We start from the raw sequence: 16023 nt of genomic DNA on the forward strand, positions 1-16023 counted from the left end.
CATCTGAGGATAGCATGTCAGTATAATAATCATCAACTGAAATACAAGTAAATTGAGTTTGATAATAGTGTAGCAAAATAACATTTATAATTAACTTGTTCCAGGATAGCCCTGGTTGAACTAGGATATAAAATTAGCCTAAACACTCTAGAATACTGCAACAAACTAAAAACTTTGCTTCTTTATAGTATTAGTATAGATCAATACCCTAGAAATACACATGTATTACCCCAAGTTGTATCTCCTTGCTGGCTTCAGTAAAATTGTTTAATATCGACTTATAAATCAACAAACAAGTTTTCATATTGATAATTTTAAATTTCACTTGTTCGTTGCCAATTACGTTGAGTTTACTGAATTTTCGTTCGAATAACCTTCTCAGGGATTTCATACGCATGTATATAATGTCCAGTAAAATAATATGTGGTAAACAAGCAGAAGTCGTTGATGAAAGTATTGGAATTCCGAACAATGCAGCTACAATCCCGTCATTAGCAATGCAGAACAATATTATGGAAACTGTGTTATAAAATATCAATAACATCAATATAATTATTGTTCGATTCGACACAAGTACAGTTTTACAACCTAGTAGATAATCTATCTTGTGGATAGATGTAATAAATTGGAGAATAGAGTTCTCAAAGAACATAGACGTGATTATACCGCTGAAGAATTGGATTGCATAGAATATATTAGAGTCTATAGAATATAATGTGAAGTAACCAATATAACCCCATAAAATTACAGAGAAATATGCCAAGCAATACGCTATTTTTAATAATTTACACAAATTCGATGTTTCGCTCTCATAGTAATGGCCCGCCAATAATCTAAAGAGCATTAGAATATTGAAAAGTATAGTTGAATCTTTTTTACGTTCGCTTAAAGTATTATTAGTTGAAGGGACCATCGTGTTACACTGACAAGCAACTCAGAACTAAAGTAAAAGGTAATTTCTATTTGTTCTAAAATATTTTAAATTTTTATTGGACATGACTTCGCCGACCTTATTAAGTTGAGTGGAAGATTGAAATAATCAAATATAGTGGACAACACAAATAATAAGGCGCATTTTAAAGATATGGGTAACAAAGTAATGCTGGTTTTTGATGTTATCATTTCTGTTATCGGAATTGTTTATCCACTGAATTGCGTGCAAAGATTCATGGATGTATTCAATTATCTTGATATGAATTTTAAATTAATATGTTTGAATATAGAAATTGAAGGACATAATTATGCGTATAATATACATATTTTTTGTAAACCTTATCTACGTATTTTATTTTATTGATAGATTATGGGTTGATGATACCCGCACGCGTTATAGAAATTAATGTTTTGATCGTATCTTCTTACCTTAGTACTCCAAGTCAAGTATCATAGTCATAGTCTCTCTTAGATGTAATTTGGATGAATGAATATTTGAAAGAAAAATTCATTATTGTACACTAAATAATTTGATTGTTATTCTAGAATTTGGCTTTACCTCTGTATCAAAATATCACCTAGTGTACCACAGGGTTCTATATTGGGTCCACTTTTGTTTATTAAGTTTATTTCTGATATAAAAAGTTCTGTTTTACACTATTTTTTTATTTAAATAAATAGTGTACCACAGGGTTCTACATTGGGTCCATTTTTTATTAAGTTTTTTCTGATATAACTAAATCAACAAAAAAATAAAAAATCAAATCTCTTAGCTTATCTTAACATATGAAAATGGCTTGAATCATTAATGATGCAAATGGATAATGGACGAAGATGTGATTTTTAATAATTAATTGTACATGCAATATGTAGGAAATATTTATTTTGATAGAAATGTAGACAAAATATGCCTTGATGACCTTTAGGTATTCAATTTCTGCACTTCTACAACATAATTTTAGTAATCAGTCGACATATAGAATAATTTTTACATACATTTTTATAGTTTACGCCCAAAAATCAAATCTCTCTGAAGTCTAGCTTCAAATACAGACTTAAACCTAGTTATAAGTAATAAGATATTGGAGGAGGTAGAAGATGAATTGAGATAAAATCTATGGATATGTGCCGTATTATAGTGTAAATAGCCACAACGTCAAACAGTGTTATTAATTAATAGTTTTATGAACATTGGTGAACTGTACGACTACAATCAAGTGGCTAACGCAAACACTAATGTAACTAATGGGCATGGAGAGGTTGAGCCGAATCGCTCGCCATATTGTGATCTCGAACGGTCGCAGTTTCATATACAGGTACGCTTGCCGTGTCTCTCGTAGCAGTGTTTCATCTGAAAATTTTAAAACATAAAATAATCTATACTAATATTATAAAGAGGAAAGGTTTGTAATTATGTATGTATGTATGGTTTTCATGCATAAACTACTGAACCGATTACAATGAAATTTAGCACACATATAGAGGGTAACTTGGATTAACACATAGGATAGGTTTTATCCCGGAAATCCCACGGGAATGGGAACTATGCGGGTTTTCCTTTGAAAATGCGGGCGAAGCCACAGGCGGAAATCTAGTAATCTAGTTTATGTAATAAATTAGAAAATTGAAGGTCCATATTATCAAAATACAATTTTGTTTCAAACAGATTAATTTTATTTACGTTTCTTAGCGTTTAATTAACGTAGTGAACGTTATAATTTATAGTTTTGATTTCGGACTGTATTCTTAACACAGTGTTTGAAGATCTTAAATTAAACCAGGTTTACATGTCGATGAAATAAAATGTAGGGTTGATTAAATTACTTATATTTAACTCTTATAATGAGGTGTCACACCCATCACTTTCATCTGTTCTATAAAAAGGGGCACTCACCTGTGCACAACAATATTTGACTCCACAGAGATTTTAAGATTCTTTCATATATGCATATATGAAAGAATCTTAAAATCTTATCAATTCCGAAATAATGGCTGGTGCAATAAGTTATTGTAGAGTTTGGATGATTTTAATAAATGGCGGGAACGCTTTTATGTAGTCCGAAACTTTTTAAATAGGATAAATATTTGCTCTAATATATACATAAAATATGAATAGATGAAAGCGCTTAGTACACACAAGAAATTAAGAAAATATAAAAAAAGACGGGTTGCACTCCGGGAGTGCCGGCAGAAGTGAAAACTTAATTTTTAACGTTGAGCATGTTTGTTATCCATCCGTCTTACGCTTTTTCGATCAGGTCACGTGTTAAGATTTTATGCCCAACGCCGTTACTTTCGCATTTATAATATTAGTATGGATATACCTAATTTTAGCACCTTTAATTCAAGATGGCGGCTAGCGCCTGGGTCCGTCAAGGCCGAGAACTTGGATTTTTATTAACCTTTCATACCTAAACAATATTATCGTTTCAAAACATTTTCTACGCCACCTTTTGTAGAGCATAAATACCTACTGACTGCATTAATTATGTTAAAATGTAAGTACAAAAAGTAATGTTGAACAATGACGTTTTAATTTCCGTTATCGGTATGTCAAAAGTTATTTATTGTAATCTAAAAAAGTTTGATGTTTGTAAAAATTATTCAGAAATGTATTATTTTTTACATCGACTTGAATTACAGCCGAGTGAGAACAGAGGGCAACAATATAAAACTCGATTGTATTGTCAGTAAAGTCAAGAATGTCTCATTACTCAATACCAATAATAAATTTGCTATTTATGAAAGTTAACACTAAGTTCTCCAATTATCAATTTAATCTATGTTTAATAAATAGGAATTCTGCGTAAATTTGCCTTACCTAACAATTCTCCCAGTACAAACATCCGTATAACCACACACAAAAAGAAAAAAAAAACTGCAATGATATCTACCATTGTACGTGCTAGCATTATCCACCACCCCGACTATACTATATCACGGCGCTATCCCTCCCGAGATCTAAACACCAAGACGTCAGTGACACACTAACACACAACAGAGGGTCCTTTGCAGTGCAGTGCATTGAACCCGTGTTCATTCATCTGAGTATTTTTTACTGAATCCCTTGATCCACCCCTCCTGAGGCTAACGATTGTGCGTTGGTGACGGTGTGATCTCTATGCGTTCTTAATTCTATGTATGTATGGTGGTTGTTTATGTACTGTAGGTATGTTTATTTGTACATACTAGATGGTTTGGAGAATAGCATTTCTGAAAAATTTTATCGTTTTTCTGTTTTGCTACAGAACTGCAAAAAATATATTTATATCAAGCACAACTCAAGTGTAAAATTATTTTTCTGATGAATTAAATTATTTTCAATGTAACCAAAAAGAGCATCCCAACAATACCTCAGCGGAATAAATTAAAACCTTCATATTTTGCGAGATAGAGTTATCTGTTTGAACAAAAGAAAAACGCTCCTTGTTTCAGCTATGGAATATGAAACGGGGAAAATTACATAATTAGTCTACACGGAAAGCGAGCATTCATTTCAAGATAGTGCAGCGCTAAAAGGAGCAAAACAAAATGTAAGAGCGGTCCTTATGTTAATGGGTTCCGTACTTAGAAGATTAAAATGTTTTAGAAAAACATCTTGGTGTACTTGACTTTAAATAAGTGAGAATTGCTATGCATTTTATACGTGCATTGTACGTACGTCAGTCTTTTTCAGGCTGAATGATTTTAAAATAACACAAAGTTCAACTGAAAAATAGAAAGTGATGCACTAACATAATATGTGTACTATCGCTTTAAATTACAATGTAAGTGAATAACGCACTTGTTTTAAAGAATTTTATTTTCAAACTTTTCTTTCCGTCTGTAGATTGTTTGTAGTTATATATATAGGAAAAATAAAATGAAAATTATTTTTTACTGGGAATTCTAGTGTTAGCTATAATTTTCATTCGAAACCGTCATTTTATTTTGTTTGGTTTGTTCATTTGACTTGTGTATTCACAAAAAGGTCATCATTATCATCATTCAATATCACAATACTATATAATATAATATTTATATAATATTTATAATACAGGTATATATGTATGTATTTACTATGTAGTTATAGTATATAAATATATTATTCTGATTCATGCACTTTTATTTATTATGCACCACCATGATTAATTTAACTATTTTCCTCGTCTTTTTTGGGTTGCCTGGTAGAGATCGCTATTCGCTGCCAGCGATAAGGCCGCCTACTGTACATTGATTAATTTTTTGTTAAGTTTATAAATTGTATCATATCTGGTGTACAATAAAGTATTTTTCATTCATTCATTCATTCATACCTATTACTTCTATAATTTAAAGAAAATTTGTAGGAACCCTAATACGTTGAGATCGTAAAAGAGGGATCAAGTGTCGAGCTTGTAAGAATAATTAGCAGCTCCTACGTTAATTCTGATCAGAGAATGCGAGCAAAATATTAAATTAGTTCCGACAAAGTATACTGTCAGTACTTTATTTGCAAATAAAGTATAAAATTTATCGTACTATTTTAGGTATAAAAATGTTACATCATGGTTACATCTAACACACAATTTTTTTGTTAGTGAGCTTTATTCTAACATAATTTGTAGATTTGTTTCTTATTGTACGGTTCAAGACCAATACCATTAGTATCTTCTTAGATAATCCTATTAATTCTTCGTTGCTGAAAAATAGAGGATTACAGAGTATGTGATGATTTATGGTGTATTATATAGACATTTACATTATATTAATTACCAGTTCAAAAATACATCTATATTTAATCAATTTACAATGTTTTAACAGGACAAACAAACTAACAACTCTGTCTATCCGTTTATTTATCCGGACTGTTTGATTCATCCACTGCTATGCATTATCCCATAAAAACCCTCGATTGCGAATGTCCGATATCCATTTGTTTTGATGTATCCGAAAACAATGTTGCGCTTGAAGTCCATTAACGTACAGAGCCCAAAGCTGTTACAGAATTACACCATCGCAAAATGCTGCCAGTAAAACAACAAAACACCACGTGATTATAACACGTAACTCGTAGCACACAAAAGCGGTTTTTCCGCAACGTATTTTAGAGTTAGTGAATCTGGGATGATGATTGTTCGACAAATATGCACTCGTGGATAGTCATTTCGAAACAATACAGAATATGCATATTGGCTTTTCAACTCGAGTAAGGCTGTTGTCATGTAAAACTATAACGACTTCTTTGTTATATGAACTTTTACGTTATTATTCACTGGAGAGGCTTTTTCCGTACACGTAATATACGTTACTTATATTAAAATTGTTTTAGAAAGGGTTCATAGCTTGACATTTGAATGTTTAGTATTATACTTAGCTTCCGATTTTTCTTTCTCGGTCCGATTTAACCCAAAGTTAAGTATAGGCTTCTTCATGAGCACGCCATTACTTTCTGTTTTTCGTCACCCGCATCCTTTATCTCCCCAAGACCTTCACGATTTCATCAGCGCACCGTCCAATTATTGAAATAGAAATCAAACCATAAAATGATTGATTTAAGTTTAGACAAAAATCTATGTGACTTTGTTAATATTTTCAGACTTTAATATTTTTTTACGTAATTTAAATATATCATTAAATACGCTTTTGTTAAAAACATTGTAATAGAACTAACATCATTTCATTCATGTCCTTAGTCATACATAATAACGACAACATTTTTTATAATAATACTAGTAATGTTCACTTAACATAATGAGATACAATGGCTTGACAACATTATTGTGTTCAGTATTCTTATTTTAGACGGAAGGTTCGAACAAAATGGATATACCACAACTGGATTACAGTTTTTGGGAGCGAATTTCTAAAAGGCGTTGCGATGTCTACAAAATATTGATGACCTTTAGACTATTCGCCGGTCACTACTACTCAGATAAGTCGAAAACAAGAAAAATATTACGAATGATATATTGTGTAACAGTTTCTAGCATTCTAACCGTTTATGCTTCGAAAATGTCGACCTCTGACTATTTGAGTCCATATTTTTACATTCCGATTGAGTTTTGTTGTGGTGTGATTACATCGAAGTTCTTTCGAGACTCTGTATTAAGATTTTTTGTATCTATTAAAAAGATAGATGAGTTATTGGGTACCCAGTCTAAAATAATATCGAAACGTATGATTGTATACATTATTTTAATTGTTCCGGTAGATATAATTGTATCTATTTATTTCCTTCAACTGACGTTCGATTTGGAACATACATTTATAGCTGCTGTTATAATGATGTCGTTATCATCCAGTTATATACCAAATGTTTTATTACTTGACGTAATGCAAAATCGTCTGAGAACCTTGAGGAAGCTGTTCGAACGTAAATATATAAATTGTAATGTGATTGGAAAAGATCAAATAAAATTCAAAATTATACATGTCAGGAAGAGCGTGTTGATTTATGAGATGCTGCTAAATGAGTTTTCTAAAACTGGCAGAGATCAGCAGATTTGGGTAAGGCCTAATCTTCTTATATATAAAAATGAATCGCAAAATGTGTTGGTAAGCGCATAACTCGAGAACGGCTGAACCGATTTCGATAATTCTTTTTTTATTATATTCCTTGAAGTACGAGGATGGTTCTTATGTAGAGAAAACGTAAATATTATGTACCACGGGCGAAGCCGGGGCGGACCGCTAGTAATATTATAAATGCGAAAGCTTGTGAGTAAGGATGTATGTTTGTTACTCTTCCATGAAACAAGATGGATTCGGATGAAACTTTGCAGCAATGTGTGTTGTAATCAGATTAACACATGAGTGATATAAATACTTTATTGTTCCTGCGGGTGAAACCACGCGGCACATCTAGCACTATTATATTTGTTTTTGAACCTTTCGTTTAAGGGTAAGGTAAAGATTTTGTTTTATTTTCAGATAATGATACTCTTGCTACAATGTTATCCCAAGGGCTTGTTTTCGGTTTATACGGCAGTTGCTTTTTTCTTAAAGAGTGTAAGTTATGACAAAGGAATATGATGGACATTTAAAAAATGAATTAATAGGAATGACTAAATAAAATGAATTTGAATAAGTAACATGCACACCTTACAACTGTTAGCTGTTTTATATTTTTTTGTTATGTTTGTGAAGTTTCAAAAATTTTAGTTAACATCTTGCTTATATAATATTATAATATGTACTAGTATTAAGCATTGAGATAATATTACTACGTATGGAGGAGACACCACGAACAAAATCTGTGCGCCATTTTTTTGCTCTAACTAAGTTTTAAAAATTATTACCTAGTTAGGTACTTACCAATGAAAGTTATTCCTTTGCACTTTTCCGTATTATTTGTGCAATATCGTAACACACACGAAGGCATATTTGATGCGTTTCACTTTAAAACAAATAAAAAATGAGCGTGCAGTTACGCCATATGGCGTATGTTGAGCGGAACATAAGTGATGTAGGCGGTGTCCTCTCCATATGTATATCTCAATGGTATTAAGTTACTTTTTATGGATAAGACTGTAAGCTATTTTAAATTTGGAAAATATAAATGAATCTATAAAAAAATGTATTCTCTATAGGCATTACGCACCATTATATTTTATGGATACTAGACAATTTATGATAAATGAAACGTTTTCAGGGTTTAGTAGGGACCATACCATTTCTACTGCAAATAAAAGACACGCTGTTCATGCTCTTTGTCCCGGCATATTTATCTGAATCCATTAATACTGAGTACGAGAAGATTTTGAAGATTCTGTGGAAACAGACGCTGTTTTGCAATGGTGAGACATCCTTACGAATATTATAAATGCGAAATTAACTGTCTGTCTTTTAATCACGAATCATCTACAGAATCGATTTGGATGAAATTTTGTAGAAATATAATCCTGCAGAGATAAAGACACAGTATAGTTTTTTTGTAACGATTTCACTCAAGAACTACACAACCGATTTCAAAAATTCGGTCACCTACAGAAAGATTTTTTGATTTATTCACGAAGAGCGGCTTGTCTAAAATATTAATACTTACACAATTTTTAATTTTCTACAAAAAATTTCGGGTCATTTGTAACAGGATGGCGGTTCTACAGGGGTCTTAGTACGCAATGACAAAAAGAAAAATGATGGTCAGAACGCTGATACCGGATACCTTAAGATACTGTAATATAAAATATTACAGTATCTTAAATAAAATATTATAGTATCTTCACCGTGTGTGACGCGCTTAACTTTCTTTTATTTTCAGATGAAGATCTTTTGCTTGAAAAACAGCATGCGTATTTGTATGTGAAACATCGGCCAGTACAGTTTAATTTATGTAAAGGAATAGCTATTAATCTATCTTTGCCTATTGGTTTTATAGGTATATGTATCAGTCATTTGGTTGTACTTTTACAATTTAGAAATGTTCGCGTTAAATTTTCTTAAATGTATTTACTATAGCATGATGACCTGCTGCTTCGCCCGCAAAGTCAAAGCAAAATTGACGAGAATATCGCCATTTCTAGGAATATTATTGTCAGCATATTCATGTATAAACAATGTCCTGTTAATTGAAATAAAATTCTCTTTAATGCTTCTAATATACGTATTTTATTTCATTTCAAACTGCTAAACCTGCTTTGCAAATAGGAAAGTAAATTGTTTCTGTATTCTTTTAATCACGATATTCTTCTATAATATCGATCTTATTATAAGAAAGTGCTCGAAAAGAAATGTATACATAAAATGTAATTATATGTAACAGTCGAGGGTCAAAACGTATTCAATTAATGTCATAAAAATCGATTCTTTTTTCAAAAGATAACAGAATATTTTATTAAACTACATTATCTGATGCGACTAATAATGATTCATATTATTCAATTTCAGTACGTTCTTTGTTGTTTGCTTGAAACAACTCCACAATGATATTATATAATTCCAATAGTGATTTCACACAAAATGAAACCTACCAAAGAATTGTATTTAAAATCATCATATTGCTGAGATTTGCGACTGGCCATTATTATCATGTTGAAACTACCAGAACTAAACAGATACTCAAAATAATCTACTGCGTCGTGTTTCTTGTGTATTCGTGCGCTCAATTTCCTTGCAGAAGCTTCTGTTTAACAGATTCCAGTTTTTATGTGGCATTCGAAATATTTTGCGGAGGAGTTACATCTATATTCAATGAATCAACGATTCTGAAGTTTATTATGTCCATCAAGTCTATAGATGATTTGTTGGGATCTCCGTTGATTCTGATCCCCAATCTAACGTTATTCTATGTGATTTTTTTTGTTATTGAGATACTTGGCTCAGTTGTTTACTACAAGGTTATTATTCACTATTCACTCGATGTTCATGTAATAATAGCAGTCCCTTTATCTATGAATTTGAGCTCGTTACCAAGTATTATCTTGTTGGATATTATGTACGATCGAATGAAAAAGCTCAGGGGATTATATGAGTCTAAATATACATATAATTTGAAAGTCATCGGCGAAAATCAAGTGAAATTTAAAATTGAACAAACGAAGAAGCTTTTGGATATTTATAAGAAATTAATGGATAAATTCGATGAAGCCAATATTGAAATGCAGTTAGCGGTAAATATGAATAATATGAAATGTTATCGATTGAAGAATTGTTATTAAAATTTTCTTTATTTAATTTAGATGGTTGTTCTCTACGTAACGAGCTATCCACTCATCTTGCTTTTTCTATATGACGGAGTAAGAATGTACAACGCTGGGGTAAGATATTCCTCTATCCTAGAGTAGAAAACTGAAAAAAAATATACCGGCTGAATTGAGAACCTCCTCCTTTTTTGAAGTCAGTTAATTAACAAAATAACGATTATTTTTTTAGTGTAACAAGTTGATTTAATGCTTAGTAACTTAAAACTTTTTCTCTTTATTTAGTAACGATACAAGTGTTTTTAATCATTACAATTAAAATATTTGTTACAGGTTTACGAATACATAATTCCATTTATATCAAAAGTGCAGCAGTCGCTTACATTGATATTTGTTCCGGCAATTTTATCAGATCTAATAAGAAGTGAATATGATGAAATATTAAGAATCCTATGGAAACAAATATTTATTTGCAGAGGTAAGGAGGATATGATAGGTTAGGCTCTGGCCATCGGGCGTGAGATCTGAGGAAGGCCATAGGATAGTTTTTATCCCAGAAATCCCACGGGATCGGGATGTATGCGAGTTTTCTTTTGTCAAGGCGGGCAGAGCCGCGGACGGAACGAAGTTCTTTAATTATTTATTATTTTAATATTGGAACGAAGTTCCTTACCGCGTATTGCGAAGAGACGTAAGATGGTTGTAACGACACTTTTTGCTATAGTTGTAAGCCGTGCGGCGTGCGCGTATTTCTCTGTCTGTCTCTCTACCTCTCTCATAGGAAGCAAGTCAGCTGTTTTAGGAACATCGTTCCATCCGGATGTGCCTTAAGCCCTTAACACCTCTAAAGTTATATTAATTTAATTTCAGATGAAAGATTGCTGAGTGAGAAACGACAAAGCTACACATACATAAAGCACAGGCCATACAAGTTTTATATTTGGCGAGCTATACGAATTACCGCGACTATGCCTCTGAGTTATACTACAATTTGCATCAGCCATTTGATTGTTGCTATACAATTTAGTAATATATTTAAAACTAATAAAGTTTGAAAATTTTTGTGTTGAAAGAAATATAATATACTAGCGACCCGCCCCGGCTTCGCACGGGTGCAATGCTGATACTAAATACACTACAGAAAAATTGTGAACGTTGTATAGGTATAAAAATATAGCGGCCCGCTCCGGCATCGCAATTCGCACGGGTATAAAATACATAGCCGGGCGGCCGCAAACGCTACGTCCCGCAATTTTTAAATCTGTAATATCTTCGAAAATATTCACTTAAATCATGCGGTGTAAAGGGCCATATAGATCTATATTAAATGAACAATGTATCCATGGTATTTAATTGCTTAAGGATTAATGCTGTATTGGTTAAAATCGCTTCGAAAATTAGCCATTATTTGTCGTAAAAAGTAAATGACAAAAAAAAGTTATTGTGGGTTATCCATAAGAGATAGACATATACCATCGCGGACTTTTCTGTAGACCTTTTCAATGTGTATAATACTTAGTACATTATTTTGATAAAACTCGTAGGGTTCAGCCTGCGTTTGCAATGTAAGCGGAATAAATGTAATTTTTTACGACATCACATTAGAAACCTCAAAAATAACAGTACTTCTCCACTACTTAATTGATCTTATTATACATATAAACCTTCCTCTTGAATCACTCTATCTATTAAAAAAAACCGCATCAAAATCCGTTGCGTAGTTTCAAAGATTTAAGCGTACAAAGGGACATAGGGACATAGGGACATAGGGACAGGGAAAGCGACTTTGTTTTATACTATGTAGTGATTTTGGGTTGAAACAATGAATGTTTTATTGTTATGTGTTGATGATTGTTTGAGAAAAATATACGACTTACCCTGTATACTAAAAGCACAATAAAATGGATTCTTTATATATATTTTTTTTTAAATAATGCTATAAAATATTACTGCTGCACTATTTAAAATATCGGTTTCTACCGTTTTAAATTCTTAATAACTACGAGGGTCACAGTGATTTAGTTTTATATTAATAGACATTGTTGGTTCAGCTCTTATCTTTTTTATGATGATAATTGTGTTACCTATCTCTTATTATTAACTTATATTCAGTGCTAGCCTGTTTTAATGTAATTTGTCTCAGTTAATAACAACGCTTATCACGTATAATTTTAAACTAATATTTTTCAATCATACACATAATTATTAGCGATGACCACAACGAAATGAATAAAATTAGGTCCAATCATTGTCATTAATAAAATTCGAACATGGATTTATTTCTATTGAATAACATCAAAAAGATAAGAACATTGGCTTGAAGCGTATAAATTTAATGACAAATACATATTAAAATAAATAATAAATTACATTATACTAACGACTTACAACCATCGATAAGGTGGGTACATCCAGTACCCTAGCAAGGAAGGCCACCATAGCTGCGATGTCTTCTGCTTCAGTCAGTTTTTTCAGTTGCTCTTTTGGCAAATGCATCAGTATCAGCATCAGAGAAACCGGCAGAATACAACATATTGGTTCTCATCATTCCAGGACTAACAGCATTCATGCGTATGCCATCTCCGGGTAAATCTAAAGCAATGCACCTCGTGAAGTGGTTCAATGCCGCTTTTGACATAGAGTAAGCCAACATACTTGGGGTCGCTTTAGTGCTTACAATACTAGTTATGTTCACAATAGCGCCTTTGCTCTTGATCAGATAAGGAACAGCAAGCATAGTTAGATGTAGCACTCCTCGAACATTCATAGACATAATCCTATCAAATTTTGCCAAAATTTCAGTATCCTTAATACTATCCAGTCCTATTACACCAGCATTATTAACAAGAACGTCCAATTTACCGAAGTGGTTTATGGTTTCTTTTACAATTCTTTCCACATCTGATTCATTTCTGTGAGACATCCTTACGAATATTATAAATGCGAAATTAACTACCTGTCTGTCTTTTAATCACGAATCATTTACTGAATCGATTTGGATGAAATTTTGTAGAAATATAATCCTGAGATAAATGACACAGTATAGTTTTTTTGTAACGATTTCACTCAAGAACTACACAACCGATTTCAAAAATTCTGTCACCAACAGAAAGATTTTTTGAGCCACTCCACGAAGAGCGGCTTGTCTTAAATATTATTACACACTTTTTAATTTTCTACATTACTTAACTCTCTATAAAATGTAGAGCAAATAAATGTCAAAGGTCAATACATTTACTTTCTTTTATTTTCAGATGAAGATCTTTTGCTTGAAAAACAGCATGCGTATTTGTATGTGAAACATCGGCCAGTACAATTTAATTTATGTAAAGGAATAGCTGTTAATCTATCTTTGCCTATTGGTTTTATAGGTATATGTATCAGTCATTTGGTTGTTCTTTTACAATTTAGAAATGTTCGCGTTTAATTTTCTTAAATGTATTTATTATATAAATTTGTGTTTCACATGAATAGGTATTAAACTAGCTGTTACCTGCTGCTTTGCCCGCAAAGTCAAAGCAAAATTGACGAGAATATCGCCATCTCTAGGAATATTATTGTCAGCATATTCATGTATAAACAATGTCCTGTTAATTGAAATAAAATTCTCTTTAATGCTTCTAATATACGTATTTTATTTCATTTCAAACTGCTTAACCTGCTTCGCAAATAGGAAAGTAAATTGTTTCTGTTTTCTTTTAATCACCATATTCTATTTGGCAAACCAATGTGCACGTTTAAAAAATTTGGAAAATCCAAAAGTGCACGCCTCATAATTTTTTTTTAATAAATATTTATTAATTATTATTTTTGTTTATTTAATAACAATTAAACCACATCGAATCAGACCCTGAAAAATGAAAGGGTTCTATTCCTGAGCATACTCAAGCGTAAGAGAAAAAAAAAGACTCGATTAGTAAAGTATTTCGGTCGCTATCGTGTTAACAAGAAAAAGGATCCGCACATACAGACACACGGACGTCCAAGACAGAACTTTTTTAAACTGTTTTTTAACTAGTTTAAATAACAAAAATGACATCAAAAATATCATGAACGTTAAAAATAGTGTTTTTTCTTAATATGTGTGTGTATGTATTATCTTACAAGTGCAATGTATGATACATAAAGACATTTTAAGTTTGAAAAATCAGATGTTTTGCGCGAAGTGACAGTAGTACCCACCTCAACGCTTCGCTTATGAGGCGTGCAAAAATAATATCTTAACTACTTCTATATCGATCTTATTATAAGAAAGTGCTCGAAAAGTAATATTATACATAAATTATCTGTAACAGTCGAGGGTCAAAACGTATTCAATTAATGTCATAAAAATCGATTCTTTTTTCAAAAGATAACAGAATATTTTATTAAACTACATTATCTGATGCGACTAATAATGATTCATATTATTCAATTTCAGTACGTTCTTTGTTGTTTGCTTGAAACAACTCCACAATGATATTATATAATTCGAATAGTAATTTCACTCAAAATGAAACCTACCAAAGAATTGTATTTAAAGTCATCATGTTGCTGAGATTAGCGACTGGCCATTATTATCATGTTGAAACTACCAGAACTAAACAGATACTCAAAATAATCTACTGCCTTGTGTTTCTCTTGTATTCGTGCGCTCAATTTCCTTGCTTAGGCTTCTGTTTAACAGATACTAGTTTTTATGTGGCATTCGAAGTATTTTGCGGAGGAGTTACATCTATATTCAATGAATCAACGATTCTGAAGTTTATTATGTCCATCAAGTCTATAGATGATTTGTTGGGATCACCGTTGATTCTGATCCCCAATCTAACGTTATTCTATGTGATTTTTTTTGTTCTTGAGGTTCTTGGCTCAGTTCTTTACTACAAAGTTATTATTCACTATCATCTCGATGTTCATGTAATATTAACAGTCCCTTTATCAATGGATTTGAGCTCGTTACCAAGTATTATCTTGTTGGATATTATGTACGATCGAATGAAAAAGCTCAGGGGATTATATGAGTCTAAATATACATATAATTTGAAAGTCATCGGCGAAAATAAAGTGAAATTTAAAATTGAACAAACGAAGAAGCTTTTGGATATTTATAAGAAATTAATGGATAAATTCGATGAAGCCAATATTGAAATGCAGTTAGCGGTAAATATGAATAATATGAAATGTTATCGATTGAAGAATTGTTATTTTAATTTTTCTTAATTTTGTTTAGATGGTTGTTCTCTATGTAACGACCTATCCACTCATCTTGCTTTTTCTGTATGACGGAATAAGACTGTACAACGCTGGGGTAAGAAATTCCTCTATCCTTGAGTAGAAAACAATATTAACTAAATAATGATTACCTATTTGTAACAAGTTGATTTTATTTTTAGTAGCATAATATTTTTAAGCTATTGCAAAGCTTCTATCGCGGGCCTCGAGCGCGGGGACCGAATTGAGAAATTCCGTAACGAAAAAACCTCACTCTTCCCACTCCGACGGACACGGA

At 31.9% G+C, this 16023-nt stretch overlaps 1 protein-coding gene across 1 annotated transcript; it reads left to right on the forward strand.

The window, feature by feature from the left end:
• Nucleotides 1–7353: 7353 nt before the first annotated feature.
• LOC149479563 (uncharacterized) lies at nucleotides 7354–9336 on the forward strand. The gene is made up of 4 exons (XM_089707793.1): nucleotides 7354–7401; nucleotides 7825–7902; nucleotides 8546–8690; nucleotides 9155–9336. Exons 1-4 carry the CDS (start codon nucleotides 7354–7356, stop codon nucleotides 9334–9336), a joined length of 453 nt encoding a protein of 150 aa, XP_089563919.1.
• The last annotated feature ends 6687 nt before the right edge of the window (nucleotides 9337–16023 follow it).

The sequence above is a fragment of the Colias philodice genome, chromosome 20 (genome assembly GCF_061535455.1).
Source record: "Colias philodice isolate Cphi_HAF_F1 chromosome 20, ilColPhil1 Martin Lab GWU primary, whole genome shotgun sequence".
Classification (NCBI taxonomy): Eukaryota; Metazoa; Arthropoda; class Insecta; order Lepidoptera; family Pieridae; genus Colias; species Colias philodice.

What these genes read in the sequence shown, in the direction of transcription:
- LOC149479563 (XM_089707793.1), top strand. Translation starts at nt 7,354, where the DNA reads ATGCTGCTAAATGAGTTTTCTAAAACTGGCAGAGATCAGCAGATTTGG. An exon ending in GCAGAGATCAGCAGATTTGG is followed by an intron (nt 7,402 to 7,824) that starts GTAAGGCCTAAT and finishes TTTTATTTTCAG; the next exon opens with ATAATGATACTCTTGCTACA. An exon ending in ACAGACGCTGTTTTGCAATG is followed by an intron (nt 8,691 to 9,154) that starts GTGAGACATCCT and finishes TTTTATTTTCAG; the next exon opens with ATGAAGATCTTTTGCTTGAA.